General features: G+C 49.3%; 1 protein-coding gene across 5 annotated transcripts in view; it reads right to left on the bottom strand.

Annotated features, from left to right (window-relative positions):
• Positions 1 to 26,052, bottom strand: part of CCDC91 (coiled-coil domain containing 91) — a 127,993-nt gene extending 101,941 nt beyond the window's left edge. For all 5 annotated transcript variants that reach the window (XR_015058958.1, XM_085884061.1, XM_085884059.1 and 2 more), the window contains exons 1-4: positions 25,839 to 26,052; positions 16,358 to 16,399; positions 10,921 to 10,999; positions 3,647 to 3,795 (exon numbers count right to left, since the gene is read on the bottom strand). Coding sequence is in view for 4 of the 5 variants with exons in the window: in XM_085884061.1 (XP_085740187.1) it covers positions 3,647 to 3,795; positions 10,921 to 10,999; positions 16,358 to 16,399; positions 25,839 to 25,886 (318 nt within the window). In the remaining variant the exon portion in view is untranslated. The remainder of the gene's footprint in view (positions 1 to 3,646; positions 3,796 to 10,920; positions 11,000 to 16,357; positions 16,400 to 25,838) is intronic.
• Positions 26,053 to 26,295: the final 243 nt, after the last annotated feature.

Below are 26,295 nucleotides of genomic sequence, written 5' to 3'. Positions count from 1 at the left end.
GTTGGGGAGAGAGAACGTTCGAGGCAGTTGGGGAGAGAGAACGTTCGAGGCAGTTGGGGAGAGAGAACGTTCGAGGCAGTTGGGGAGAGAGAACGTTCGAGGCAGTTGGGGAGAGAGAACGTTCGAGGCAGTTGGGGAGAGAGAACGTTCGAGGCAGTTGGGGAGAGAGAACGTTCGAGGCAGTTGGGGAGAGAGAACGTTCGAGGCAGTTGGGGAGAGAGAACGTTCGAGGCAGTTGGGGAGAGAGAACGTTCGAGGCAGTTGGGGAGAGAGAACGTTCGAGGCAGTTGGGGAGAGCGAACGTTCGAGGCAGTTGGGAGAGAGAACGTTCGAGGCAGTTGGGGAGAGAGAACATTCGAGGCAGTTGGGGAGAGAGAACGTTCGAGGCAGTTGGGGAGAGAGAACGTTCGAGGCAGTTGGGGAGAGAGAACGTTCGAGGCAGTTGGGGAGAGAGAACGTTCGAGGCAGTTGGGGAGAGAGAGAACGTTCGAGGCAGTTGGGGAGAGAGAACGTTCGAGGCAGTTGGGGAGAGAGAACGTTCGAGGCAGTTGAAGGAGAGAGAACGTTTGAGACAGTTGAAGGAGAGAGACAGGATTCGAGATGAGTTGAGAGTAAGCGTTGGGAAAGGCTGAGGGGAAAGTTGGTCTGAGGAGAAGGCGGAGAAGTCTGGGAATGTGGCAGGGAGTTGTTGGCGTGTGTGAGAGTGAGAGAAGAGCTTTTTTTAGGGGGGTCATCCTGCCTGCCTACCTCTGGCTCTGTTAATCGCCCGGAGCTTGTTCGTCACCCCGGAGCCTGTGTGTGATCTCCTGCCGATCTCCTCAACGTCCTGCGATCATCTGGACGCCTCATCCCTTCTCAACATCTGCTTGCCCTGCTGCTCCAAAAAGCTGAATCCCCCCCCCCCGTTTTTTGTCCCCTCACTGTCTGTGACTGAGTCCAGAGTGCGATGCCTAATTTTTTAGATTTATTCTACTCATTTGTGCATTATTATTTATTTATTTTCGAATCGGTATTTTCCTTTTCTTCCCCACCACAACCCGTCGTCATCTCCTCCGCCACGATTCAATCCTTCCTGGTTCTTTTTATTCTTGATTGCAGTTCGGGGAATAAACCCATTGGGTTCAAAAGCTTTAATATCCTCATATCTCTCCTAACGACCCACGTGCGCACCGCTGCCATCAATTCGGAACGCCTCATTTGAGCCAATCCGGACATCACGGGACTTCAACCACCCGCCACAATGAGATTGACATTAGTTGAGCCATCAAGCGACAATATTACACCACCAAATAGTTTTTCTTGCTAACTTTGACAATGCTTTTTGACCACCCATCATCCAATCACCTAACTAACCAAATACAGCACTAGAGTATCAGGTGAAACCCAAATAGACAAAGATGGAGTCATCAAGAGGAACCTGGATAGGATTTGGTTTCGGCTGCTACTCTTCTACCCTCAAACCCATCCAAGTGCAGCCAGGTGAACCTTACAAAAACTATTTACAAGATTCAACCCTCCATAGACAAAGAAAAAAAAAAAGTCTCGCCCGCCGGTGTGCGAACGACAGTGTTTAACCAATAGCGGCCGCTTCGCCCAACGGACGTACAATCCAGTCGCGGCTTTCCGGATCAACGCCGAAAACCAGCCACGGGTGTGTTTTTGAGCACACCACAACCTTGTCCGTACTCTACCCGTGCTACAGGGTCAATCACCGAATTGTCGATATACTCAATTAATCGTGCGGGTAGATTACCGAGAGATTGTACCTCAACGCGACCGCCTGGAAACGAGCCGCTTTAGCAGCTCGCTTCCTTTTGGGATAACCGAGCGGGGTATTGTCGCGCAGTCCCGTTGGACCCGATCACTTTACCAGCTATTTAAAAACCAACTATATTCCGAGTGCAAGATGGCAGCTCAATTAAGTAATAGATGCAACGAACAGGGTACATTTAAACATGCACATTTATTTACGATGGCACGTATGCAGGCATGCACGTATGCAAAACACGCATGCAGTCATGTATCAATCAAGCAAAAGAAAGAGCTAATACCGTCTATCTATTATGTACAGTCACTTATACAGTTCTACTTGCGGACATGGCGCCACAACACTCATTCAAAAGCAAGGAAAAACCCCAGGAAAGACGAGGGGTAGACTGGACCTCTTTGGGTCTTTATTGCACGGAGCCGTGTAGACCGCAGAGGCTCCATGAGGCCGCGCTGGTTACCTTCACCTCGCTGGGGCTACCCGCAACGTCCCGTCCCTACGGCCGCTGTCGTGATCGCGGTCCGGCCCAGGCCTCGTCTGACGGCCTGGTGATTCGGGCCCAGCCGGCAACGCCTCAGAGGAACGAATGGGCCTTATGTTCTTTCCGAGTTGATGCTCTCTTTAAGAGCCCGTCCGTCCCTCATGCTGCTCGGACTGTCCCGAAGCCCGATCACCTCGGACCTTCGCTGCTGGCTGGCAACCTCTCCACGTCCCGTACATACACGCGCAGTTCTGCGCGGCACAGCAGGCTGGGCTGCGCCTTCAGCTCCTGTCTCCTCCGCTCTCCTCAGCTTCCCCACCGACTGCAAGCTCCAGACTTCTGCGCAGCTCCTCGACCCCTCCAGACTGACTCGCTTGGCGCTCCGCGCTCCGTTTATATGGGGTTCGTGAGGCGAGATCTGATCTCCACAGTCTCACCTCTGACCCCCACTGGCTCCGCCCCTCTCACTCTCCTGATCCGAATTCCGAGGTGAAGCTTGGAGCGAGCGGACGTGGTAGAAATCAGACGCTGAGAACAAGGAAACCACCGCGTCTGTTCGCAGCGATCTCACCGTTGCCGGCGCAAAGATAGCGGCGCCCGCGGAGTTGAAGCTGAAGCGATGTTGTTCCGTTGTTGGGTATTGGGGGAGATGAGGTTTGGGAGATGGTGGCTGTGGTTGGCGTTGTGGAGAAGGTGGTTGTGTGAGGGCGGTTGTGGATGAAATGTGGTTGGCAGTGTGGAGAAGGTGGTTGTGGTTGGCGTTGTGGAGAAGGTGGTGGTTGTGATTGGTCAGAGCGATGTTGGTGGTGGAGGTGGTTGTTGTGAAGCGATTGGTCCAAAATAACGATAGTAAAAGAAAAACAGCTAACTCAAAGATCACAGCCCTGATCACACGAATTATACCCATTAGACAACGGTGGGGAAATCTATCTGAACACAGACTTATCGGCATAACTGAACTAAGGACCTATATGGTGCTCTGCAAATTTCCACAGCCGTAACAATATCTTACGACTACTTACCTTACCACCACAGAATGTACACAGGATTCCACCAGCAAACAAATCAATACAAAGGCCCTCTATTTATAATTAAGTTCCTTTTCTGGTAAACACTAATGGCATGCTTTCGGTTTGATGAATTCATTTTAAAAGCAAACAAAAATAAATAAAATCCCCTTTTTATAAGTTATCAATCTTTCACAAAACTGTGGAGAACAAGACATGTTGGCAAAAAGAATACATTTTCTCTTGATTCCTCTCATCACCTATTTAAAAAAACAAATTGGTAGTCAAGGGCCAAGGGAGTGAAGCAGAAAATAATTCGAGGAACAAAATTTGGACTAACCTGAGGGGTCGAAACACAAAGACAAACGGTGGTAAAGGCAAACATTTTACCTGCCAAGAACTCGTATGATCTGTTTTCATGACATTAATAGTGGCAAGAGTGGAACGAGTACTCTCTGCCAAGCCAAGCTTTGATCTTTCAGAAGAACATCCGTCATATTGGTCAAGCAGGATGTCAGGGGTGAGACGAGACGACAAGCCTGCAGAAGACGAGTCCTTTAAGTACAGTAAGGTCTTGTGATAAATATATATATTCATGGACTGGTTATTGTCTCAAAAACTCATTACCTGGAGAAAAACACAAACACACAAACAAAACACATACACGTTTGCAAGGTACATGTTCGGTCAGGTGCATGTATGCAAATTTCTGTGTCCTCAAAATGTTGAGCCAAAAACTGCCCGTGTCTGAAACATTATGTCCACAAAAGTGTGGCAAATATCCTTGTCTGAAAAATTACGCATGCAAAATGTTTGGCAAATGTCTATCTGAATAATGTAAGGCTCTCAAAAGTCCATGAGTGTAAAATTAAAATGTCTAAAATATTCTCAAATATGCACATTCTTGTGGTTGCATCACACCACTGTATTCATGTACAAACCAGAAAAAGCTACATTGAAATCAACACCAGGTGATTAATTTGTTGGTTTTCTTTGTGGTGAAGAAACCACCAAATCACAACATAGAACAAAGTGCAGAATAATTTAATGTTACAAAAGTGATTAGAAAATGATGTTAACCAATGCTAATGTGTGAGGTTGAGTCACAAATAGGTTCTCTTCACCAAGAAGGTTCTAAGTAATGTGAAATGATCAATTGCCAGACAACTAAAATGTAAAACTATACAAAATACAGAGGAACTGACTAAGTTTTAAGGTAGGCTCTCTACACAACCAAATATGCTTATAAACCATGAAATACAAAACACCCAACTGGCATAATGTATCTGTTTTTTTACTTTCAAAGAGAGGTAAAACAGAAAAGCTCCAAAAAAAAATCAAAGTTCTCAAAATATTGTGACAAACATGGCTTGCGGATTAAAAAGGTGGTTATTTCATAATAAATGTAACAATAAGATGTCTTGTAATGTCCCAATTACCGCTGCCATGATCGTTTGCGCAGGAAGACCCTTGTAGACACATAGATTTAGCTTCATCATGAGAGATTCCAATAATCTTAAAGGCTTTGGTTTCCAAGGTGTAAAGCTGAGCAAGATGTGAGGCAGGGGAGCTAGCCTAGAGGGGAAAGCAGTACCCAATCAAGATGCATATGAAGGCCTCGTCAGTGGATAGAAGTTCAGGTGTGCCAAGGAGGGATGTTGTACGACGGAGGATGCCAAGTCGGCCGCTGCTTTTGGAGGCCAACTTTATAGAAGTATTAAATAAAGAAGGTATTTAGATGAAAAAGAAATTAAATCAACCAATAGATAAATAAATTAATCAATTAATATTATTTATAAAATACATTATAAATAAGCATTAAAATAATTTGTTGGTGGTTGCTAGGATATGCAGTGCAGCATGTTAAATTGGTTATTAATGACAGTTTCAATATTTGAATGACAGTTTGAGTCTATGGTTAGATGGAGGTGCTGTGTAATGGACATATCTACAAGGCAAAGTGTTTATCACTTAATTTATTATCTTATATAATGGTGTATGGTTAAAGTTATTCATATGCAGTCATGCTTTAAATAGAACTAACAATTAAATAAGTTTGAATAAGGATATTGCATTGCTGTGACTGGACATTACTTTGAGGTTGTTGGTCCATTGATGGTGAGTAATCTACTGATGTGGACCTGCGACTAGGATTGTGGATCTGCCATTTGGAGAAGTTCTAGGCTGAAAGGATGAAATCTCAATGAAAAATGGTGTCCAGCTAATTACCTGGGCAGTTGGGAAATCAATAAATTGTTTATAAGTTCAGGTTATAACTTTAAATATAATAGCTTTTGTAAGTACTTACCAGTACATAATGTGTGTTTGTGTTATATATGTATGTATGTATGTATGTATGTATGTATGTATGTATGTATGTATGTATGTATGTATGTATGTATGTATGTATGTATGTATGTATGTATGTATGTATATATGTATGTATATATATATATATATATATATATATATATATATATATATGTATATATATATATATATATATATATATATATATATATATATATATATATGGATACAAACAAACACGACATAAGTGACGGAAGCTTTTCGTGCTGCACTCTTCAGGGTCAAAAAAATCACAGCAAGTGAAGAAGGAAGTGAAGGCATGTGCTTTATACGCAGGTCTCAATGTTGATTGGTTCAGCTATAATGACGTCATGGTTAATCCGAACGCGCATTGGTCGGCTCATCATCTTCACCTCGAGCTCCCATTGGCTGGAGCAGAATTCGTCGATGATTGACGTTTGCAACCACATCCTTGAGAGAGAGGGGATGGGTTTCCGCTAAGGTCCATTCACCATTTGTTACCGTACTTCCAGTGATCTTTCCATGCTCAAAGAGACACAAAGATCGTACAAATTCCTTTTGACGACATAGTATTGGATCGGTGGTAAGGATGAAGGTTGCTTCCAACACACGTAAATGAAACGAGCTCCGACCTTGGCTCAATATCCTGAACATATCTGTATTGTAATGGTCTGCACAGATAGGGTTGGCAACCAGGTGCTGTGAAATGGCAGATGAAGCAGGTACAGTGGCCGGTGGTTGCTGGATATTTCTACATGCTCGCACTGGTTGTGTTCTAACCCTCACAATCTTTCTTCGAATCGCCAAGGGGACGTGTTGTTTGATCCGATCAGCCAATGTTAGTGTTGTGCGGCCCACGTACCGAGCTTCACATCGGCACTTAAACTCACAAATAACATTGCTGGTTTGTGAGGTGGGTAGCACATCCTTGTTGACTGACGTCAGCAAATGGCGAGAGATAAAGATTACTCAGGGTTGCACAGCCAGAAACATGTTGGACACAATATGTTTGATTTGTACTTCAAACCTTCGTGATGATTGCCCTTTCCAGGGCATCCTGATATAGACTGGACATTTGTCCGGACCAATCTTCCAATCTCTTGTCGTGTTTAGAAACTTGTGTATGTATCTCTTAACTATATGCTCAGGATAACCATTTATCCATTTATCATTAACCATTTATCCAAAATCAGCAACTGTGGTTGGTTTCAAATATGGTTTTGCTGCGTCAACAACAGTGTCACATAGCACCATAAAATGTAGTCCAATGGGGACAGGTCAGACGAACGAGGTGGCCAAGCAATTGATCCATGTCGACCGATGCACTTATCTGGGAAGACATCGTTCAAGAACTGTCACGCATTCGAAGCATAGCAGCAGAGAGCCTAGTCTTGTTGGTACAAAGTGATATGTGAAAGATTTATCGTCATCGTTTGGGAACCAAATGCCAGAATTGTTGTTGTTGACTTTCCCACCGATGTGGAAGTTCTCTCATCAGAAAATATCAACTCATTAAGAAACCCAGGGGAATTGAAGATTTATAACAGCAACATTAAAAATAAAACCAATGTCACCCGCAGGGTGATCCATATCTTGCCAAAAGGTGACCACGTGTGACTTCTTTGAGGTCACACTGAGGTGAACAGTGCTGCTATCCACCAGGAGCGACTCCTTGAGGAATATCTGCCTACGAGAGATTCCGATGAGAATAACCATGAAAAATATGCGTTTGCCTCATAACGTCACCAAATGACATCATATTGTCTCAAGCTTGACATGTTTAGAAAGCACTCATAGAGGTGTTCAATTTGAGGTACTACACGATATGGTTCCTAAAACTTGAAAATTTGACCTTGGGGTCAAATATGTTTTACTTTAGGCGCTAACCATGAAGGTCAAGGCCAATCGCCACCAAAAAATAATCAGCTGAGCGCCAGACCATGAACTACATTCCCATGAAGTTTGAAGACGATCCGATCAAAATTAGTCAAAAAATAAGGGTTTCGTCGACTCCCCTGATTTGCGACAAAGTGACCTTGACCTTTGACCTTGACCTTCAAAATTTTATGTGCTGAAAGGGACCTCTATAGGCCTCTGATATGGGAAGTTACAAAAATTTCCAATGATAACTGTGCTCTGCAGAATTTTTTTATATGTGATTACAGACAAACAAAAAAATAAAAAAATAAAAAAAAATAAAACATACAAGCTGACGAACATATCTTGCAAAAACTTCGTTTTGGCAAGATAATAAGGATAAATTATGCTTTCATATGCCATGTGCAGTTTGTTTCCATCACATGTACATCAAAACTTTGTAGATAATGGTGTGAATCTTACATGCAGACGTAATAAACATTAACTTTATATATTTGATGAAGTGGATTGTGCTTGCATTATGCAATCAACGAAATAAATCAAGAACGAGTGATCAGTATGAGCTCTATATTTACCAGTTTACTGGTAAAGCAATCTTTTATGCAAAAAGGTCAAAAGTTTTAAAACAAAAATACACTCTGCAATAAAAGAACAGAACATTTACAATTGATAATGCAGTTGTTGATGGACTGTTCCACCATTCATTACAACTGCCTTTTTGGCACGAGGGATATGCAGAACACTGATAGCAAGTTTACACACAATCACAATTACCTCATTCAGTTATCATTCAGCATGTGCAACTCAAGCACCCTTAGATTTGTAGGAGGTGACACTAGGCATTCTGAGTAAATTTGAAACAGTCTTTCCAAGACACCAGCATGTGGATCATCCAAAATAAACCACACAGATTACATTCTTGAACAGTGAATTACAATGCCACCTCTTTCAGAAAATGAGAGGATTCAAATCACTGGACACCTTCAAGCAGGGTCTTCCATTAGATATGTTGCAAGGCTCCAACGTGAGGAAAGAAACTGTTCATGACCTCAGAATGAATTATCAAGAAGCCACTGGATCAACAAAAGATATGCCAAGAAGTGGACGTTCCAGAATAATAAATCCCGATCAGGACCGATCAAGACCGATACATTCGGACAACTCATGTATGCAATGTTTCAAACTGGCTGGTGTTGGCTTAGTGGTTAGGGTGGCTGTCTTGAGATCTTCGTGTCCTGAGTTTGAGCCCCGTTAGCTGCTGAATTAACACCAGGTGGGGTTTACTCAGCCTGTCATCCTTCTGAGGTCGGCGAAATGAGTACTAGTGTGCTGGGGCACAGCTTCAGCGACATTGTCGTGCCCCAATAAAATGATAGCAACCCAGCAGCCAAGCTGCCATGTGCAAGAAGAAAAATGCCCACAGTTCTGCAAACGCACTCCCAGGACCTCACAGGATAAGTATTAACACATCCCTATGATGGCTGAAATAGAGATTTCAGTTTTTCTTTCATTTAAAACTTACTTTTAAATATCTTCTTTTGATTAAAAAGTTGTTTATTGCTTGCATTTAGTTAAACTTTGTTTTATTATTGTTCTGATGCTTCTTAATGATTCAAACTATAACCATGAGTTGTATTTAGAGACATGAGCCAAGTAAAATACAACGCAGAGAATATACTGTGTTTGAAATTCTGATGTCTTGTAAAAGTTCCACAATAGGAACCCTGTTGACTGCTTAAACCAGAGAAAGACTCCCATATACGGTGCTTCTCCGGACCCACATCCTTATCAGCTTAACTACGAGATGTGCTTTGTGCAAGAGCAAGTTGAGCCACGAACCATGAGATGTGCTTTACTCAGGAATAGGTTGGTTGAGCGACTTACCGCAAGATGTGCCTTGCTCAAGAGTACTTCTCTCAAAATGAATATAAAACCAGGGGTGACTGAAGGTAGACAGAGCAGTTTGTTATACTCATGAAGGCATTCTGTTCGAGTTGTGCACAGGTTGATTGGCTGTTTGATTGATTGCTTGATTGATGATTAAAGAGGAATTATAGATCTGTTCTTGACATCTTGTGTTGTGTGAAGGTATATTATCCTTGCCATGATAAGCCATTATATTTGTTGATGATTGTATCTCTCCTAATTACAGCATCATAATCCAGGGATCTAGGTGCGAGCCCCAACAGCAGGAATCCATGCTAGTCATCCTGTTCAGAGTCCATGACTTGCATCACGACATATCCAAGCACGCTTGCAGTGGTCAAATCAGCAGGTCCGACAGACATGGAAGCAATGGGCAAGTGTTATGTTCAGTGATGAATCCAGGTGTCTCCTTGAAAGCCATGATAGTCCTGGTGTTAACCGGCAAAGTGTGCATTGGCATCCATCAAACGTTGGTTTGCATTTTTGTGATCTTCAAGCCTTCATTACAAGCAATCCGCAATCCGAGTGATGCCACCTTGGTACCCTTGATAAAAAAAATTTTTTAACCTACTTTGAAAACATAAATATGCAAATTAGCTGTCAGCATTAACAAAATTTTGATTTTTCAGAATATCTTCACAAGTATGCATCCAAACACCCCCAAACTGCCTGGTGATGAGGCATTTAAACCCATGATTTCAGGGTCACCAATTTCAATGGGGCCATTTTAAGGATAGTCAAATGTACATTGTATTTTTAATTATGCAAGTTAGCTGCCACCGTGAAAGAACAATATTTTTTCTCGATTTTGTACAGGTTTTTCAGAGGATCTGATGTGAAGAATAGCTGTCACATCATCTCCTTTATCCCAAATGTGATCGTCTGTCTCGTTAAGGAATACTTCACTCGGTATCAGAATATTTGTCATCAGTAAATGCTGCAGCTGCCCATGTTTTTTTTCATTTTTAGAGACACTATCTCCCCAACAGGCACAAAACATTGTGCACTTAAATTTGGCAGCATTGCAACGACATTGCGCTTTGAAACATGGGTTGTCCGAGGTGCATCTGCATCAAATTATCCCCAACACATCCGTTGGAGCCACTATCAGGGTTACCTTTGGTGGCAATATAATTGGTATTAAAGACTTTGATGTTTCATCACGAGAACAACCGTAACTTGTTGGATCAAAAGCACACTTGTAATCAGCACAGTTGCACACGTGACACGTTTGCCTCTGCAATGGCAAGTCCTCACCTAACCCCACCCAAAAACAAGTAGTATTTACACATACACAATTAATCTGTATGCCCTGTCTATAAATGACACACACTGCCTCATCAGCGTCACGTGTAACAAACGACTTATTCTCACAAGTCCCTGTGACACGGCAATCTATCCTACTCCAAACACAAGGACCATACTATACTTACCACAGTCTAGCTATGGATCCCCCTCCCCTTACCCTTCCACATATCATTCTTAAACTCTTCAAACCAATGTTAACCATGGAACAGCTTTGTACTTACCCAAAGGGTAAGTGGCCCAAGGAACAGCTGGTGATACAGCAGGTATACCATCACCAGTTTCTGGGAGAGGGTCTGCTGCCTGAAACAGCACCAGTTTGACACCATTAATATTTTGTCGTTTTAGCTTGTTGGATTTTAGTTTCAGCAGAAACAAAATAAGAAGAGTTTAATAAATAAATAATTAAATGCACTTCAAAACAATAAATTTTCAGGATTGCAACATCTCTGCAATGATGGATAATACAATGAAAAAGTGGAAATTTTTGCATGATTAGATTTTCACGCTGAGCGACATAAAAGAACGTGTTCACACATTTTTTTATTTTTCTGAGTTGCTATATGATAATCATATTAACCATGTGAAACCCCAGCGAACACTTACATAGGGAGAAAAGAACCTACAGTGTCACCAGAACTGAAAAGAAACAGGCATCGAAACACACTATATTTATTAACTAATGTTTTCAAACCCTGTGGAAATCATACGGAAATCAACGAAGTACTCACGGTACGGAACCAATGAAATAAGGATTGAAAAGTACTAACAGGAAAGTAGAGTATGGCACATCAAATCAATAGTTAATTGAATGCAGAGATTAGTAAATTCATGGTTTCATGGAGCATTAAATATTTTGTTCATTACCATTTCCAGCATTGGCATCAGTGTCTCCACAAACTTGAACGGGACTTTTGCCCGTACCAGCTTTCAATATTTCATAAGTGGCACGGACAGACAATGTATCAAGCCCTGTTTTAACCAAGCTTTCAGGTTTTGGGGAACATTGAAGTTTGTCTGCTTTTGAAATCGGCTTCAAATGACGAAGCATATTTTACGTTGAATTGTGGATGCTGAAATACATTACTGCAGTTGCGAAACGCGTGGACCGACACTACACGTGCTGGCCAAGCTCGATGCTTGAAACTCACTACGGCACATGCATTCTTTGTGTTATCTGGTACTGTAATCTCCCTTTAAAAAAATTAAAAAGCAAATATATCCATGCGTTGATAAATCCATGCCATTCCATTGTTGCACAGGATGTGCAAAAATTGATGCAGCATGAAAATTTCCACTTAAACAGAAATCAAATAATTAGATAACAGCAACGTATTAAAATTCAGCAATTCAATAAATACATACATGTACATGTCTGAGCCTTAGAGAATTAAACCCCCGCCCCCCCACCCCCCAACAGCCACCCCTCCATAATGAGGGTTGGGAGATGATTTGCAATTTTCACCTGTGCACATGGCATGTAGTTTTACAAGCATCGACTGCTTGGTTTTTCAAACCCGGGGGCGCGATCCCAAGTGGGGTCGCCGAGCAAATTTCGTGGGGTCGCGGGCGTCCGCTTGCAGCGAAAAAAAATTGTCTATTTTCAATCGGTGTTCGCTTGTACGGGATGTAATATAAACGGTTCGTTCAAAGTATGGGAACCGGCGCAACATGACACCTGGAATGGGATCCAGCCGATGCGCAGGGTTGCTGAAGGGTGGTTCATTTTGGCGGGAAATTAGTGGTTTGATCCACGGCCTCTCAGACTCAGACTCTGACTCTATCATTAACGTCTATTCACGTCTACACGTACGACTCGAGACCATATTTGTGATGGCAGCACCGGCCACCAGCAAATCTCGAGAACGCTCTTACCAGGATAAATTTCTGGACCTTGGATTTTACTACATGGTGGATAAAAGTGGGGCACAGAGGCCTCAGTGTGTGATTTGTTTTGAAGTGCTTTCTACGGAGTCTATGAAACAAAATAAGTTGCAGAGGCATTTGACTACAAAACATGCGCCTTATCAGGATAAGGAGAGAGCATTCTTTGAGAGGAAACTTCTTGCACTCAAGAATACGAGTCTTGACAGAGAGGGTACATGCCATCAGACCAATTCTCAGGCATTAGAGGCTTCGTATCGAGTGTTGCTCCACGTTGCCAAGACTAAAAAAGCCTCACTCCATTGCGGAAGAACTCGTGCTGCCATGTGCAAAGGACATGGTATCTCTGATGGTTGGGGAGGAGGCGGCAAAGAAACTGGCAGTTCTACCCCTCTCTGACAACACCATCCAACACGGAATTGAAGATATGAGTCTGGACGTAACGGCTCAGGTCGTACAGAAGATGAAGGAATCGCCGTGGCACGCCATACAGTTGGACGAGTCCACTGATATCGCATCGTACGTGCAACTCATCGTCTGGGTCCGCTTCATCAAGGCTGATAACTTTGTCGATGAGCCTCTGCTCATCAAACCAGTGGAGGCCACCACCAAAGGCGAGGACATTTTTGGGAAAGTAGAGCAGTTTTATTGTGACCATGATCTGGACTTCGGAAAGTTGCTCATTTCTACAACAGACGGCAAGCCAGCAATGTTAGGAGTGCGTTCTGGATTCAAGGCTAAATCGCTTGAGGTGGCTCCTCAGACCTCCATGGTACACTGCATGATTCACCGAGAAGCACTCGCCTCTCGTACTTTGCCAGAAATCTTGCAGAGCGTGCTCTCAAAACTCGTAAAAATGGTGAATCACATCAAATCGAGCGCCCTCAACACTAGGTTATTCGGGCTATTCTTCCAGGAGATGGACGCCGACCATAAGAATATACTATTCTACACTCAAGTCAGATGGTTATCTCGAGGAAACCTTCTTCTGCGCGTTTACGAGCTCAAAGATGAACTGAAGGAGTTCCTACGCACACAAGGGAAAACAGCATGGGTAGCGTTGCTTGAGTCGGACTCTTGGCTGTCAGAACTGTGCTATCTCGTTGACATCTTTGAACGTCTCAATGTCTTCAACCGCTCCCTCCAAGGCAAAGACGCCAACCTCATGATTTTTCACGACAAAATGAGTGGATTTCTGGCGACTCTAAAATTACTGGCAGATGAAGCAGCTGTTAAGCTGTTAAGGGAGAGCGAGGAAGGGGGTGGGAGAGCGAGGAAGGGGGTGGGAGAGCGAGGAAGGGGGTGGGAGAGCGAGGAAGGGGGTGGGAGAGCGAGGAAGGGGGTGGGAGAGCGAGGAAGGGGGTGGGAGAGCGAGGAAGGGGGTGGGAGAGCGAGGAAGGGGGTGGGAGAGCGAGGAAGGGGGTGGGAGAGCGAGGAAGGGGGTGGGAGAGCGAGGAAGGGGGTGGGAGAGCGAGGAAGGGGGTGGGAGAGCGAGGAAGGGGGTGGGAGAGCGAGGAAGGGGTGGGAGAGCGAGGAAGGGGGTGGGAGAGCGAGGAAGGGGGTGGGAGAGCGAGGAAGGGGGTGGGAGAGAGCGAGGAAGGGGGTGGGAGAGCGAGGAAGGGGTGGGAGAGCGAGGAAGGGGGTGGGAGAGCGAGGAAGGGGGTGGGAGAGCGAGGAAGGGGGTGGGAGAGCGAGGAAGGGGGTGGGAGAGCGAGGAAGGGGTGGGAGAGCGAGGAAGGGGGTGGGAGAGCGAGGAAGGGGGTGGGAGAGCGAGGAAGGGGTGGGAGAGCGAGGAAGGGGGTGGGAGAGCGAGGAAGGGGGTGGGAGAGCGAGGAAGGGGTGGGAGAGCGAGGAATGGGGTGGGAGGAAAGCGAGGAATGGGGTGGGAGAGCGAGGAATGGGGTGGGAGAGCGAGGAATGGGGTGGGAGAGCGAGGAATGGGGTGGGAGAGCGAGGAATGGGGTGGGAGAGCGAGGAATGGGGTGGGAGAGCGAGGAATGGGGTGGGAGAGGGAGGAATGGGGTGGGAGAGCGAGGAATGGGGTGGGGGGGGGAGGAATGGGGTGGGAGAGCGAGGAATGGGGTGGGAGAGCGAGGAATGGGGTGGGAGAGCGAGGAATGGGGTGGGAGAGCGAGGAATGGGGTGGGAGAGCGAGGAATGGGGTGGGAGAGCGAGGAATGGGGTGGGAGATCGAGGAATGGGGTGGGAGAGCGAGGAATGGGGTGGGAGAGCGAGGAATGGGGTGGGAGAGCGAGGAATGGGGTGGGAGAGCGAGGAATGGGGTGGGAGAGCGAGGAATGGGGTGGGAGAGCGAGGAATGGGGTGGGAGAGCGAGGAATGGGGTGGGAGAGCGAGGAATGGGGTGGGAGAGCGAGGAATGGGGTGGGAGAGCGAGGAATGGGGTGGGAGAGCGAGGAATGGGGTGGGAGAGCGAGGAATGGGGTGGGAGAGCGAGGAATGGGGTGGGAGAGCGAGGAATGGGGTGGGAGAGCGAGGAATGGGGTGGGAGAGCGAGGAATGGGGTGGGAGAGCGAGGAATGGGGTGGGAGAGCGAGGAAGGGAGTGGGAGAGCGAGGAAGGGAGTGGGAGAGTGAGGAAGGGAGAAGCCCATACCAGCTTTCAATATTATTATTTTGTTTTAAGGTGTGGGAGTAAGTGAGGGTGGAGAGCGACACCTTAAAAATTGAGTGGAAATTTTTCAACAAGTAAATTAATTAAAATATTTTTGCAATATTTTCCAATTCTCTCTTGAATTCATGATGTTAACCGTTCATTTAATTTAATCTTTAATTTAATTTATTTTGCCTTCCTCACTCTGCAGATTTGCTCACGGAGAACCCAGCCGCAGACGCGGGAGCCTTTACAACTATCCCGTTGATTAATTATTTTTGTTGCACTCACACTTTCCTTGATATTTTCTTCACTCAATATCATTCTCCGTACAGTAGAAAAAGTTAAGTTTAATGCTTTGAAAATTTGTAGATATGGAGGAGGGATCAGAGCCTTACTTGCTTAAAGTAAATAAGTAAATACACTGAGTTATAAAAATCGTTCATTTATTTAAATTTTCAGATTTCACTACAGTTTTCAACACTTAATTTGGCCACATGCTCCAATCCTCAAATCCAAAGACAGATTTTGATGATATACTTTAATTATCCATGAGAGTACATCGTGGTTCCAAGGCAAGGCATTTTTGAGCAGGCCGAAACAAATTGCAGCTTAAAAACCCCCGTGAGGGAGAACAGGCTGACCAAGGATAAGCCTGTTTTTGTTTTTTCATGATGAGAAGAGTTAATTATCTTCAAAATGGGTGTTTAAATTTACCTAAATACCCGGTTTTCATTCATGCACCCCCTTGGAGTTCCCTTAGTATGCATGCAAAGTTTTGAGCCAATTGGTTTCATGGTTTTGGAGTCTCCTATGGAACAGACACACTGATATGTATTATATGCCAGATAGATGGACAGATACAGAGATAGATCGATAGATGACTATGTAACGTTTATCAAGGTGAGATGATTATTCTAAAAGGTGATTTGTGTAAAAAGGCAATAAATTATAATGTTGAAGTTGGTCTTAAACCGGTCTAGAAAGATTGCCACCTGTGCGGATGGGTCAAGAGGGGAGGTTAGTATTTTATGACATGCAAAAAAGTTAAAATTAACAATAAGAAACACATGGTACATTTTATATGAATCATAGCAAAGTCCTTCGTGATAAGAAAGCATAGCAGCAGCATTTCCAAAATGCTGTCTCAAGCAGTCGTGAACAAACCTCAAAGCCTCCAAAATCATCTTCCTCTTCGTTTGTGCGAATCTGAAATCATGAGCAGAAAGGGAAGGCAGTCAAAACCACCAAGAACATAAATGGCAAAATTGAAAGTAGCATAACAAGGAAAGATGAATTTAAGAGGGAAATAAGTACGATTTTATCCAATCTCCTGTTGAAGGCTCGTTACATATTAAGGAAACCTCTTGAGAATCCTGCAGCAGTTATGGATAAAAAAAAACAAGCTCAAATGAGCTAAGATCCTCGTCCTCTTAATGATGACGTCATAAAAACGAATATGACATCATTGTGATGTATCAGGTTTGCGATAAATTATCTGTGCTAATTCCCGGCTTGATTCCCGCAAACAGAATTCAACCAGCTTGCCTAGTTTCGGAGATAATGGTATAGGCGATTTCCATTAGCGGCGATATTATGACGTCAACTTTTTTCTGGGAAGAATTTCCAAAATCGGAGATGGTTACTGCTTGCGCGTGTGCTTTCTGCATATACATGGCAAGTTTCACGAAGATCTGATGAAAACTCTGGGTTGTGAAACAAAAAATGTCAAAAAATAGGAATGACGTCATAAAAATTGATATGACGTCATAGTGATGCATCATATGTGCGGTAATTAATCTCTGCTAATGCCCTGTTCGATTCCTGCAAACACAATTCAAAAAGCTTGCCTAGTTTCGGAGATAATTTTTTAGGCGAATTCCATTAGCGGAGATATTTTGACGTCATAACTTTTTTTCTCGGAGGAATTTTCAAAATCTGAGATCGTTACTGTCTGCACAGGGTATTTTTACATGTAATGCCAAGTTTCAGGAAGTTTTGATGAAAACTGTAGGCTGTGTAACAAAAAAGTCCACAAAAACAACAATGTGAGTAAGACTTAGAGATCCTCCACGAGGATCTAAAAAGTCCACAAGAAGAAGATGAAGAACAACAACGAGAGTAAGACTTAGAGATCCTCCACAAGGATCCAACAAATCATAATTGAGGTTCACTGGTAAACAATGTGGACCGAGTTCACGGGTCGATAGACTCAATCCACACAACGAATGTGAAACTTATTAATGATATCCAATGCTCATAAACAAGTGCAAGCAGATATGGGATCGCTACCTGAATTTTCCTCTACAATATGGCACGCGACATGCATGATAAAATCCATCGCAACTATACTATGAAGGAGAATGGGTGTTGAGAAAATGTTCTATGAATAAGATACGTACTCGTAAAAGTCTAAGACACACCAATGGATAGCTGTCAAGCACTGGAGGGCTATAGAACAACAACAGCAATGCCATGACTCAAGGAATAAATGGAAATAACAACAATCCTGTGAAGTTTAGCTTGAAGTGCCACCCACCCAGAATGCCCTGGCATCATCCGACAACGAAACACTAAAAGAAAAGCCTGCTTTCAACTGGGCTGAATGGAATACAATGAGAAACAAGTGATTTTAGATAGTGTAAGCAGACTTTAAAGATTGCTTGTTATTATGCTCATAAAGTTTGGTAGCTAGGAGCAAAGTGATGAGAGAAGAGACATCAAACAGGACAAAGGGACAGATGCACTTGTACTAGTATCACGAGCAGAGTACCCGCCCTGCGGGCAATCTTGTTCCAAGCATGCAACACGTTCTTCTGACGCATTCCTTTATTTGGGCGGTGTATAGGCAACTGAGAGCTCTGTATAGGCAAAAGCAATAACCCAGGTTACGTGCATGATGCAAAAACATACCTACCGATTAATTATAATTCAAAACTCCTCACAACACTCGAAAACGTGGGGACAGAAACACTGTACTGTAAATGGTGGAGACTTGTCCCCACACCTGGAGGTGGCGCTACTCGATACACATTTACATAGAGAACTTGCGTCCTCCCTCGCCAAAGACCACCAGCAAAAATTAAAAAAAACACCCGGGCTATACATTAATTGGAGTCACGCTGAGGACATGAACTGTATGCAATAGAAAAATACACATGCTATACATTTTCGGATTTGAATATGGGTTCCTCATCACATGAGCCAGTGGTTCAGATGGCAACACAATCAGGCCAACCCTAGACACATAGATTGACATATGTCATGACTGGAGTGTGGAGAGAGACAAAGACAGACAAACAGATTGACATGTGTCATGACCGGAGTGTGGAGAGAGACAAAGACAGACACGTAGATTGACAGAGAGATCTCTCCAAAGCTAACAACCCCCAGGGGGGCAGGCATTTTAAAGCTTCTCTCTCAGACAAGTGCATCATGATTTAACATTGTGTCATCAGCATGATGAAGACTAGCTTAAAAAAAAAAATAATAATAAAATAAAATGGCTTTTTGCTCGTCTCGTATAGTTTGACAACACAATGCATAAGAATGGTTCCAACCTAATCCAATACAAGATCAGTGATCTGTCAGATTGGACAGACAGATGCGAATAATTCCTTCAGATTATTAAGTGCCCGTTTCAAGAACCATCGGGATCATCAACGTTTCGTCCCTTCCATCCCAGAAACTCTCTGAATGGTGGTCCACAACCGAAGTTGTGTCCAAAGGTTGTACAATGAGATAAAGATTATAGATCGAGATGAGGATGTAGAAAGATGAAGTCCAGACAGACAGACAGACAGATCGTATTAAGCAAGTAAGTGTGCAATCAGGAATGAGTGAAAAACAACAGAGAATATGTGAGTGGGAATGTGCAGAATTAATAGAGCTGCAGAAGGTACATGGGGTGAGGATGGGTTGTAGAGAGAGGACAGGGGTGCAGAGAGGACAGGGGTGCAGAGAGGACAGGGGTGCAGAGAGGACAGGGGTGCAGAGAGGACAGGGGTGCAGAGAGGACAGGGGTGCAGAGAGGACAGGGGTGCAGAGAGGACAGGGGTGCAGAGAGGACAGGGGTGCAGAGAGGACAGGGGGTGCAGAGAGGACAGGGGTGCAGAGAGGACAGGGGTGCAGAGAGGACAGGGGTGCAGAGAGGACAGGGGTGCAGAGAGGACAGGGGTGCAGAGAGGACAGGGGTGCAGAGAGGACAGGGGTGCAGAGAGGACAGGGGTGCAGAGAGGACAGGGGTGCAGAGAGGACAGGGGTGCAGAGAGGACAGGGGTGCAGAGAGGACAGGAGTGCAGGAGTGCAGAGAGGACAGGGGTGCAGGAGTGAAGGAGTGCAGAGAAGATAAGAGTGAAGGAGTGCAGAGAAGATAAGAGTGAAGGAGTGCAGAGAAGATAAGAGTGAAAGAGTGCAGAGAAGATAAGAGTGCAGGAGTGCAGATAAGAGTGCAGGAGTGCAGATAAGATAAGAGTGCAGGAGTGCAGAGAAGATAAGAGTGCAGGAGTGCAGAGAAGATAAGAGTGCAGGGGTGCAGAGAGGGCAGGGGTGGGTGCAGAGAGTGGACAGGGGGTGGGTGCAGAGAGTGGACAGGGGGTGGGTGCAGAGAGTGGACAGGGGTGGGTGCAGAGAGTGGACAGGGGGTGGGTGCAGAGAGTGGACAGGGGTGGGTGCAGAGAGGGGACAGGGGGTGGGTGCAGAGAGGGGACAGGGGGTGGGTGCAGAGAGGGGACAGGGGTGGGTGCAGAGAGGGGACAGGGGTGGGTGCAGAGAGGGGACAGGGGGTGGGTGCAGAGAGGGGACAGGGGGTGGGTGCAGAGAGGGGACAGGGGGTGGGTGCAGAGAGGGGACAGGGGGTGGGTGCAGAGAGGGGACAGGGGGTGGGTGCAGAGAGGGGACAGGGGGTGGGTGCAGAGAGGGGACAGGGGGTGGGTGCAGAGAGGGGACAGGGGGTGGGTGCAGAGAGGGGACAGGGGTGGGTGCAGAGAGTGGACAGGGGTGGGTGCAGAGAGTGGACAGGGGTGGGTGCAGAGAGTGGACAGGGGGTGGGTGCAGAGAGTGGACAGGGGGTGGGTGCAGAGAGTGGACAGGGGGTGGGTGCAGAGAGTGGACAGGGGGTGGGTGCAGAGAGTGGACAGGGGTGGGTGCAGAGAGTGGACAGGGGTGGGTGCAGAGAGGGGACAGGGGGTGGGTGCAGAGAGGGGACAGGGGTGGGTGCAGAGAGGGGACAGGGGGTGGGTGCAGAGAGGGGACAGGGGGTGGGTGCAGAGAGGGGACAGGGGGTGGGTGCAGAGAGGGGACAGGGGTGGGTGCAGAGAGGGGACAGGGGGTGGGTGCAGAGAGGGGACAGGGGGTGGGTGCAGAGAGGGGACAGGGGTGGGTGCAGAGAGGGGACAGGGGTGGGTGCAGAGAGGGGACAGGGGGTGGGTGCAGAGAGTGGACAGGGGGTGGGTGCAGAGAGTGGACAGGGGGTGGGTGCAGAGAGTGGACAGGGGGTGGGTGCAGAGAGTGGACAGGGGGTGGGTGCAGAGAGTGGACAGGGGTGGGTGCAGAGAGTGGACAGGGGTGGGTGCAGAGAGTGGACAGGGGGTGGGTGCAGAGAGTGGACAGGGTGGGTGCAGAGAGTGGACAGGGGGTGGGTGCAGAGAGTGGACAGGGGGTGGGTGCAGAGAGTGGACAGGGGGTGGGTGCAGAGAGTGGACAGGGGTGGGTGCAGAGAGTGGACAGGGGTGGGTGCAGAGAGTGGACAGGGGTGGGTGCAGAGAGTGGACAGGGGGTGGGTGCAGAGAGTGGACAGGGGTGGGTGCAGAGAGTGGACAGGGGTGGGTGCAGAGAGTGGACAGGGGGTGGGTGCAGAGAGTGGACAGGGGGTGGGTGCAGAGAGTGGACAGGGGGTGGGTGCAGAGAGTGGACAGGGGGTGGGTGCAGAGAGTGGACAGGGGGTGGGTGCAGAGAGTGGACAGGGGGTGGGTGCAGAGAGTGGACAGGGGGTGGGTGCAGAGAGTGGACAGGGGGTGGGTGCAGAGAGTGGACAGGGGGTGGGTGCAGAGAGTGGACAGGGGGTGGGTGCAGAGAGTGGACAGGGGGTGGGTGCAGAGAGTGGACAGGGGGTGGGTGCAGAGAGTGGACAGGGGTGGGTGCAGAGAGTGGACAGGGGGTGGGTGCAGAGAGTGGACAGGGGGTGGGTGCAGAGAGTGGACAGGGGTGGGTGCAGAGAGTGGACAGGGGGTGGGTGCAGAGAGTGGACGGGGGGTGGGTGCAGAGAGTGGACAGGGGGTGGGTGCAGAGAGTGGACAGGGGGTGGGTGCAGAGAGTGGACAGGGGGTGGGTGCAGAGAGTGGACAGGGGGTGGGTGCAGAGAGTGGACAGGGGGTGGGTGCAGAGAGTGGACAGGGGTGGGTGCAGAGAGTGGACAGGGGTGGGTGCAGAGAGTGGACAGGGGGTGGGTGCAGAGAGAGTGGACAGGGGGTGGGTGCAGAGAGTGGACAGGGGGTGGGTGCAGAGAGTGGACAGGGGGTGGGTGCAGAGAGTGGACAGGGGTGGGTGCAGAGAGGGGACAGGGGGTGGGTGCAGAGAGGGGACAGGGGTGGGTGCAGAGAGGGGACAGGGGGTGGGTGCAGAGAGGGGACAGGGGGTGGGTGCAGAGAGGGGACAGGGGGTGGGTGCAGAGAGGGGACAGGGGGTGGGTGCAGAGAGGGGACAGGGGTGGGTGCAGAGAGGGGGGGGTGGGTGCAGAGGGGACAGGGGGTGGGTGCAGAGAGGGGACAGGGGGTGGGTGCAGAGAGGACAGGGGTGGGTGCAGAGAGTGGACAGGGGGTGGGTGCAGAGAGTGGACAGGGGTGGGTGCAGAGAGTGGACAGGGGGTGGGTGCAGAGAGTGGACAGGGGGTGGGTGCAGAGAGTGGACAGGGGGTGGGTGCAGAGAGTGGACAGGGGGTGGGTGCAGAGAGTGGACAGGGGGTGGGTGCAGAGAGTGGACAGGGGGGTGGGTGCAGAGAGTGGACAGGGGGTGGGTGCAGAGAGTGGACAGGGGGTGGGTGCAGAGAGTGGACAGGGGGTGGGTGCAGAGAGTGGACAGGGGGTGGGTGCAGAGAGTGGACAGGGGTGGGTGCAGAGAGTGGACAGGGGTGGGTGCAGAGAGTGGACAGGGGTGGGTGCAGAGAGTGGACAGGGGTGGGTGCAGAGAGTGGACAGGGGTGGGTGCAGAGAGTGGACAGGGGGTGGGTGCAGAGAGTGGACAGGGGGTGGGTGCAGAGAGAGTGGACAGGGGGTGGGTGCAGAGAGTGGACAGGGGGTGGGTGCAGAGAGTGGACAGGGGTGGGTGCAGAGAGTGGACAGGGGTGGGTGCAGAGAGTGGACAGGGGTGGGTGCAGAGAGTGGACAGGGGTGGGTGCAGAGAGTGGACAGGGGGTGGGTGCAGAGAGTGGACAGGGGTGGGTGCAGAGAGTGGACAGGGGTGGGTGCAGAGAGTGGACAGGGGGTGGGTGCAGAGAGTGGACAGGGGTGGGTGCAGAGAGTGGACAGGGGGTGGGTGCAGAGAGTGGACAGGGGGTGGGTGCAGAGAGTGGACAGGGGGTGGGTGCAGAGAGTGGACAGGGGTGGGTGCAGAGAGTGGACAGGGGGTGGGTGCAGAGAGTGGACAGGGGGTGGGTGCAGAGAGTGGACAGGGGGTGGGTGCAGAGAGTGGACAGGGGGTGGGTGCAGAGAGGGGACAGGGGGTGGGTGCAGAGAGGGGACAGGGGGTGGGTGCAGAGAGGGGACAGGGGTGGGTGCAGAGAGGGGACAGGGGGTGGGTGCAGAGAGAGGGACAGGGGGTGGGTGCAGAGAGGGGACAGGGGTGGGTGCAGAGAGGGGACAGGGGGTGGGTGCAGAGAGGGGACAGGGGGTGGGTGCAGAGAGGGGACAGGGGTGGGTGCAGAGAGGGGACAGGGGGTGGGTGCAGAGAGGGGACAGGGGTGGGTGCAGAGAGGGGACAGGGGGTGGGTGCAGAGAGGGGACAGGGGGTGGGTGCAGAGAGTGGACAGGGGTGGGTGCAGAGAGTGGACAGGGGGTGGGTGCAGAGAGTGGACAGGGGTGGGTGCAGAGAGTGGACAGGGGGTGGGTGCAGAGAGTGGACAGGGGGTGGGTGCAGAGAGTGGACAGGGGTGGGTGCAGAGAGTGGACAGGGGGTGGGTGCAGAGAGTGGACAGGGGTGGGTGCAGAGAGTGGACAGGGGTGGGTGCAGAGAGTGGACAGGGGGTGGGTGCAGAGAGTGGACAGGGGTGGGTGCAGAGAGTGGACAGGGGGTGGGTGCAGAGAGTGGACAGGGGGTGGGTGCAGAGAGTGGACAGGGGGTGGGTGCAGAGAGTGGACAGGGGGTGGGTGCAGAGAGAGTGGACAGGGGGTGGGTGCAGAGAGTGGACAGGGGGTGGGTGCAGAGAGTGGACAGGGGTGGGTGCAGAGAGTGGACAGGGGTGGGTGCAGAGAGTGGACAGGGGGTGGGTGCAGAGAGTGGACAGGGGTGGGTGCAGAGAGTGGACAGGGGGTGGGTGCAGAGAGTGGACAGGGGGTGGGTGCAGAGAGTGGACAGGGGGTGGGTGCAGAGAGTGGACAGGGGTGGGTGCAGAGAGTGGACAGGGGGTGGGTGCAGAGAGTGGACAGGGGGTGGGTGCAGAGAGTGGACAGGGGGTGGGTGCAGAGAGTGGACAGGGGGTGGGTGCAGAGAGTGGACAGGGGTGGGTGCAGAGAGTGGACAGGGGGTGGGTGCAGAGAGTGGACAGGGGGTGGGTGCAGAGAGGGGACAGGGGGTGGGTGCAGAGAGGGGACAGGGGGTGGGTGCAGAGAGGGGACAGGGGGTGGGTGCAGAGAGTGGACAGGGGGTGGGTGCAGAGAGGGGACAGGGGGTGGGTGCAGAGAGGGGACAGGGGGGTGGGTGCAGAGAGGGGACAGGGGGTGGGTGCAGAGAGGGGACAGGGGGTGGGTGCAGAGAGTGGACAGGGGGTGGGTGCAGAGAGTGGACAGGGGGTGGGTGCAGAGAGTGGACAGGGGGTGGGTGCAGAGAGTGGACAGGGGTGGGTGCAGAGAGTGGACAGGGGGTGGGTGCAGAGAGTGGACAGGGGGTGGGTGCAGAGAGTGGACAGGGGGTGGGTGCAGAGAGTGGACAGGGGTGGGTGCAGAGAGTGGACAGGGGGTGGGTGCAGAGAGTGGACAGGGGGTGGGTGCAGAGAGTGGACAGGGGTGGGTGCAGAGAGTGGACAGGGGTGGGTGCAGAGAGTGGACAGGGGGTGGGTGCAGAGAGTGGACAGGGGGTGGGTGCAGAGAGTGGACAGGGGTGGGTGCAGAGAGTGGACAGGGGGTGGGTGCAGAGAGTGGACAGGGGGTGGGTGCAGAGAGTGGACAGGGGGTGGGTGCAGAGAGTGGACAGGGGGTGGGTGCAGAGAGGGGACAGGGGGTGGGTGCAGAGAGGGGACAGGGGGTGGGTGCAGAGAGGGGACAGGGGTGGGTGCAGAGAGGGGACAGGGGGTGGGTGCAGAGAGGGGACAGGGGTGGGTGCAGAGAGGGGACAGGGGGTGGGTGCAGAGAGGGGACAGGGGGTGGGTGCAGAGAGGGGACAGGGGGTGGGTGCAGAGAGGGGACAGGGGGTGGGTGCAGAGAGGGGACAGGGGTGGGTGCAGAGAGGGGACAGGGGTGGGTGCAGAGAGGGGACAGGGGGTGGGTGCAGAGAGGGGACAGGGGTGGGTGCAGAGAGGGGACAGGGGGTGGGTGCAGAGAGTGGACAGGGGGTGGGTGCAGAGAGTGGACAGGGGGTGGGTGCAGAGAGTGGACAGGGGGTGGGTGCAGAGAGTGGACAGGGGGTGGGTGCAGAGAGTGGACAGGGGGTGGGTGCAGAGAGTGGACAGGGGTGGGTGCAGAGAGTGGACAGGGGGTGGGTGCAGAGAGTGGACAGGGGGTGGGTGCAGAGAGTGGACAGGGGGTGGGTGCAGAGAGTGGACAGGGGGTGGGTGCAGAGAGTGGACAGGGGGTGGGTGCAGAGAGTGGACAGGGGGGGGGGGCAGAGAGTGGACAGGGGGTGGGTGCAGAGGGTGGACAGGGGTGGGTGCAGAGAGTGGACAGGGGGTGGGTGCAGAGAGTGGACGGGGGGGGGGGGCAGAGAGTGGACAGGGGGGGGGTGCAGAGAGTGGAGAGGGGGGGGGTGCAGAGAGGGGACAGGGGGTGGGTGCAGAGAGTGGACAGGGGGTGGGTGCAGAGAGTGGACAGGGGGAGGGGAGACAGAGTGAGGAAAAGTTGGAGGAAGGGGGGGTGGAGGAGGAATAAAGGGTGACACAAATTCATTCAAGGAAAAAAAGAGGTAACAAGGTGATAACGAAAAAGCAAAAGAAGGGCAAGAACGAGGAGAGAATGTTCATCAACATCAAAATCAAAATGAGAAAAGCAAAGGTCGGAATTAAATTAAGACAACACTATTTTCGGGAAACGCAACAACAGGTGCAAGCACAGCGTCCGATTTATCGGAAAAGCGACTCATTAGTGAAGCACGGTGCCAATCCTTCGCAGGATGACGAAAAGCAGAAACAATCGTTGCCCTTCGGGTCCCTGAACGTCGTGAGAAATCCAGAAAGTAAAATGTGCCTTAAAATCGTCGCCACGACTGATCCAAGAGCCAGGCTGACCTGTAACTGTGTGTCCCTTCCAGGGACGTTCGGTCGACTTGTCGACATCGAATAATACGTGATTGAAGGATCGGGCAACTGAACAAAAACAAAACAGAAAAAATAATGAATGAAAATAAGGGAAAAGCAAGCGGACAAAGAAGAACTCAATGAGATTTCGTTGACCTATCGTCAATCAACAGGAATGTGGAGAAGGAGGAAGTAAGGAATGAATTAGACGGAACTTGAAAAACGCCAAAAAAAAACCTCAAAAAGAAAAAACAGAAACATTAATATATATAAAATAAATTTATGAAAGAAACTAGGGATAATATATTAGTAATGAAGGTGAAATTGGCACAATGGCGTCCCTGGTGCCACAAGCTATTTCCGGTGTTTCTCACGTTGACGGAAGTCGGACACCACAGTCAGATTGTGAGGAGGCTTTCAAAATGTTCTCGGAACCCGAGAGACAGTT

Source organism: Eptatretus burgeri, chromosome 6 (assembly GCF_056783735.1).
Source record: "Eptatretus burgeri isolate ZD-2024b chromosome 6, Ebu_testis_v1, whole genome shotgun sequence".
Taxonomy (NCBI): domain Eukaryota; kingdom Metazoa; phylum Chordata; class Myxini; order Myxiniformes; family Myxinidae; genus Eptatretus; species Eptatretus burgeri.
Note: the sequence above shows the minus strand (reverse complement) of the source record. Positions and strands in the feature narration are given on the sequence as shown.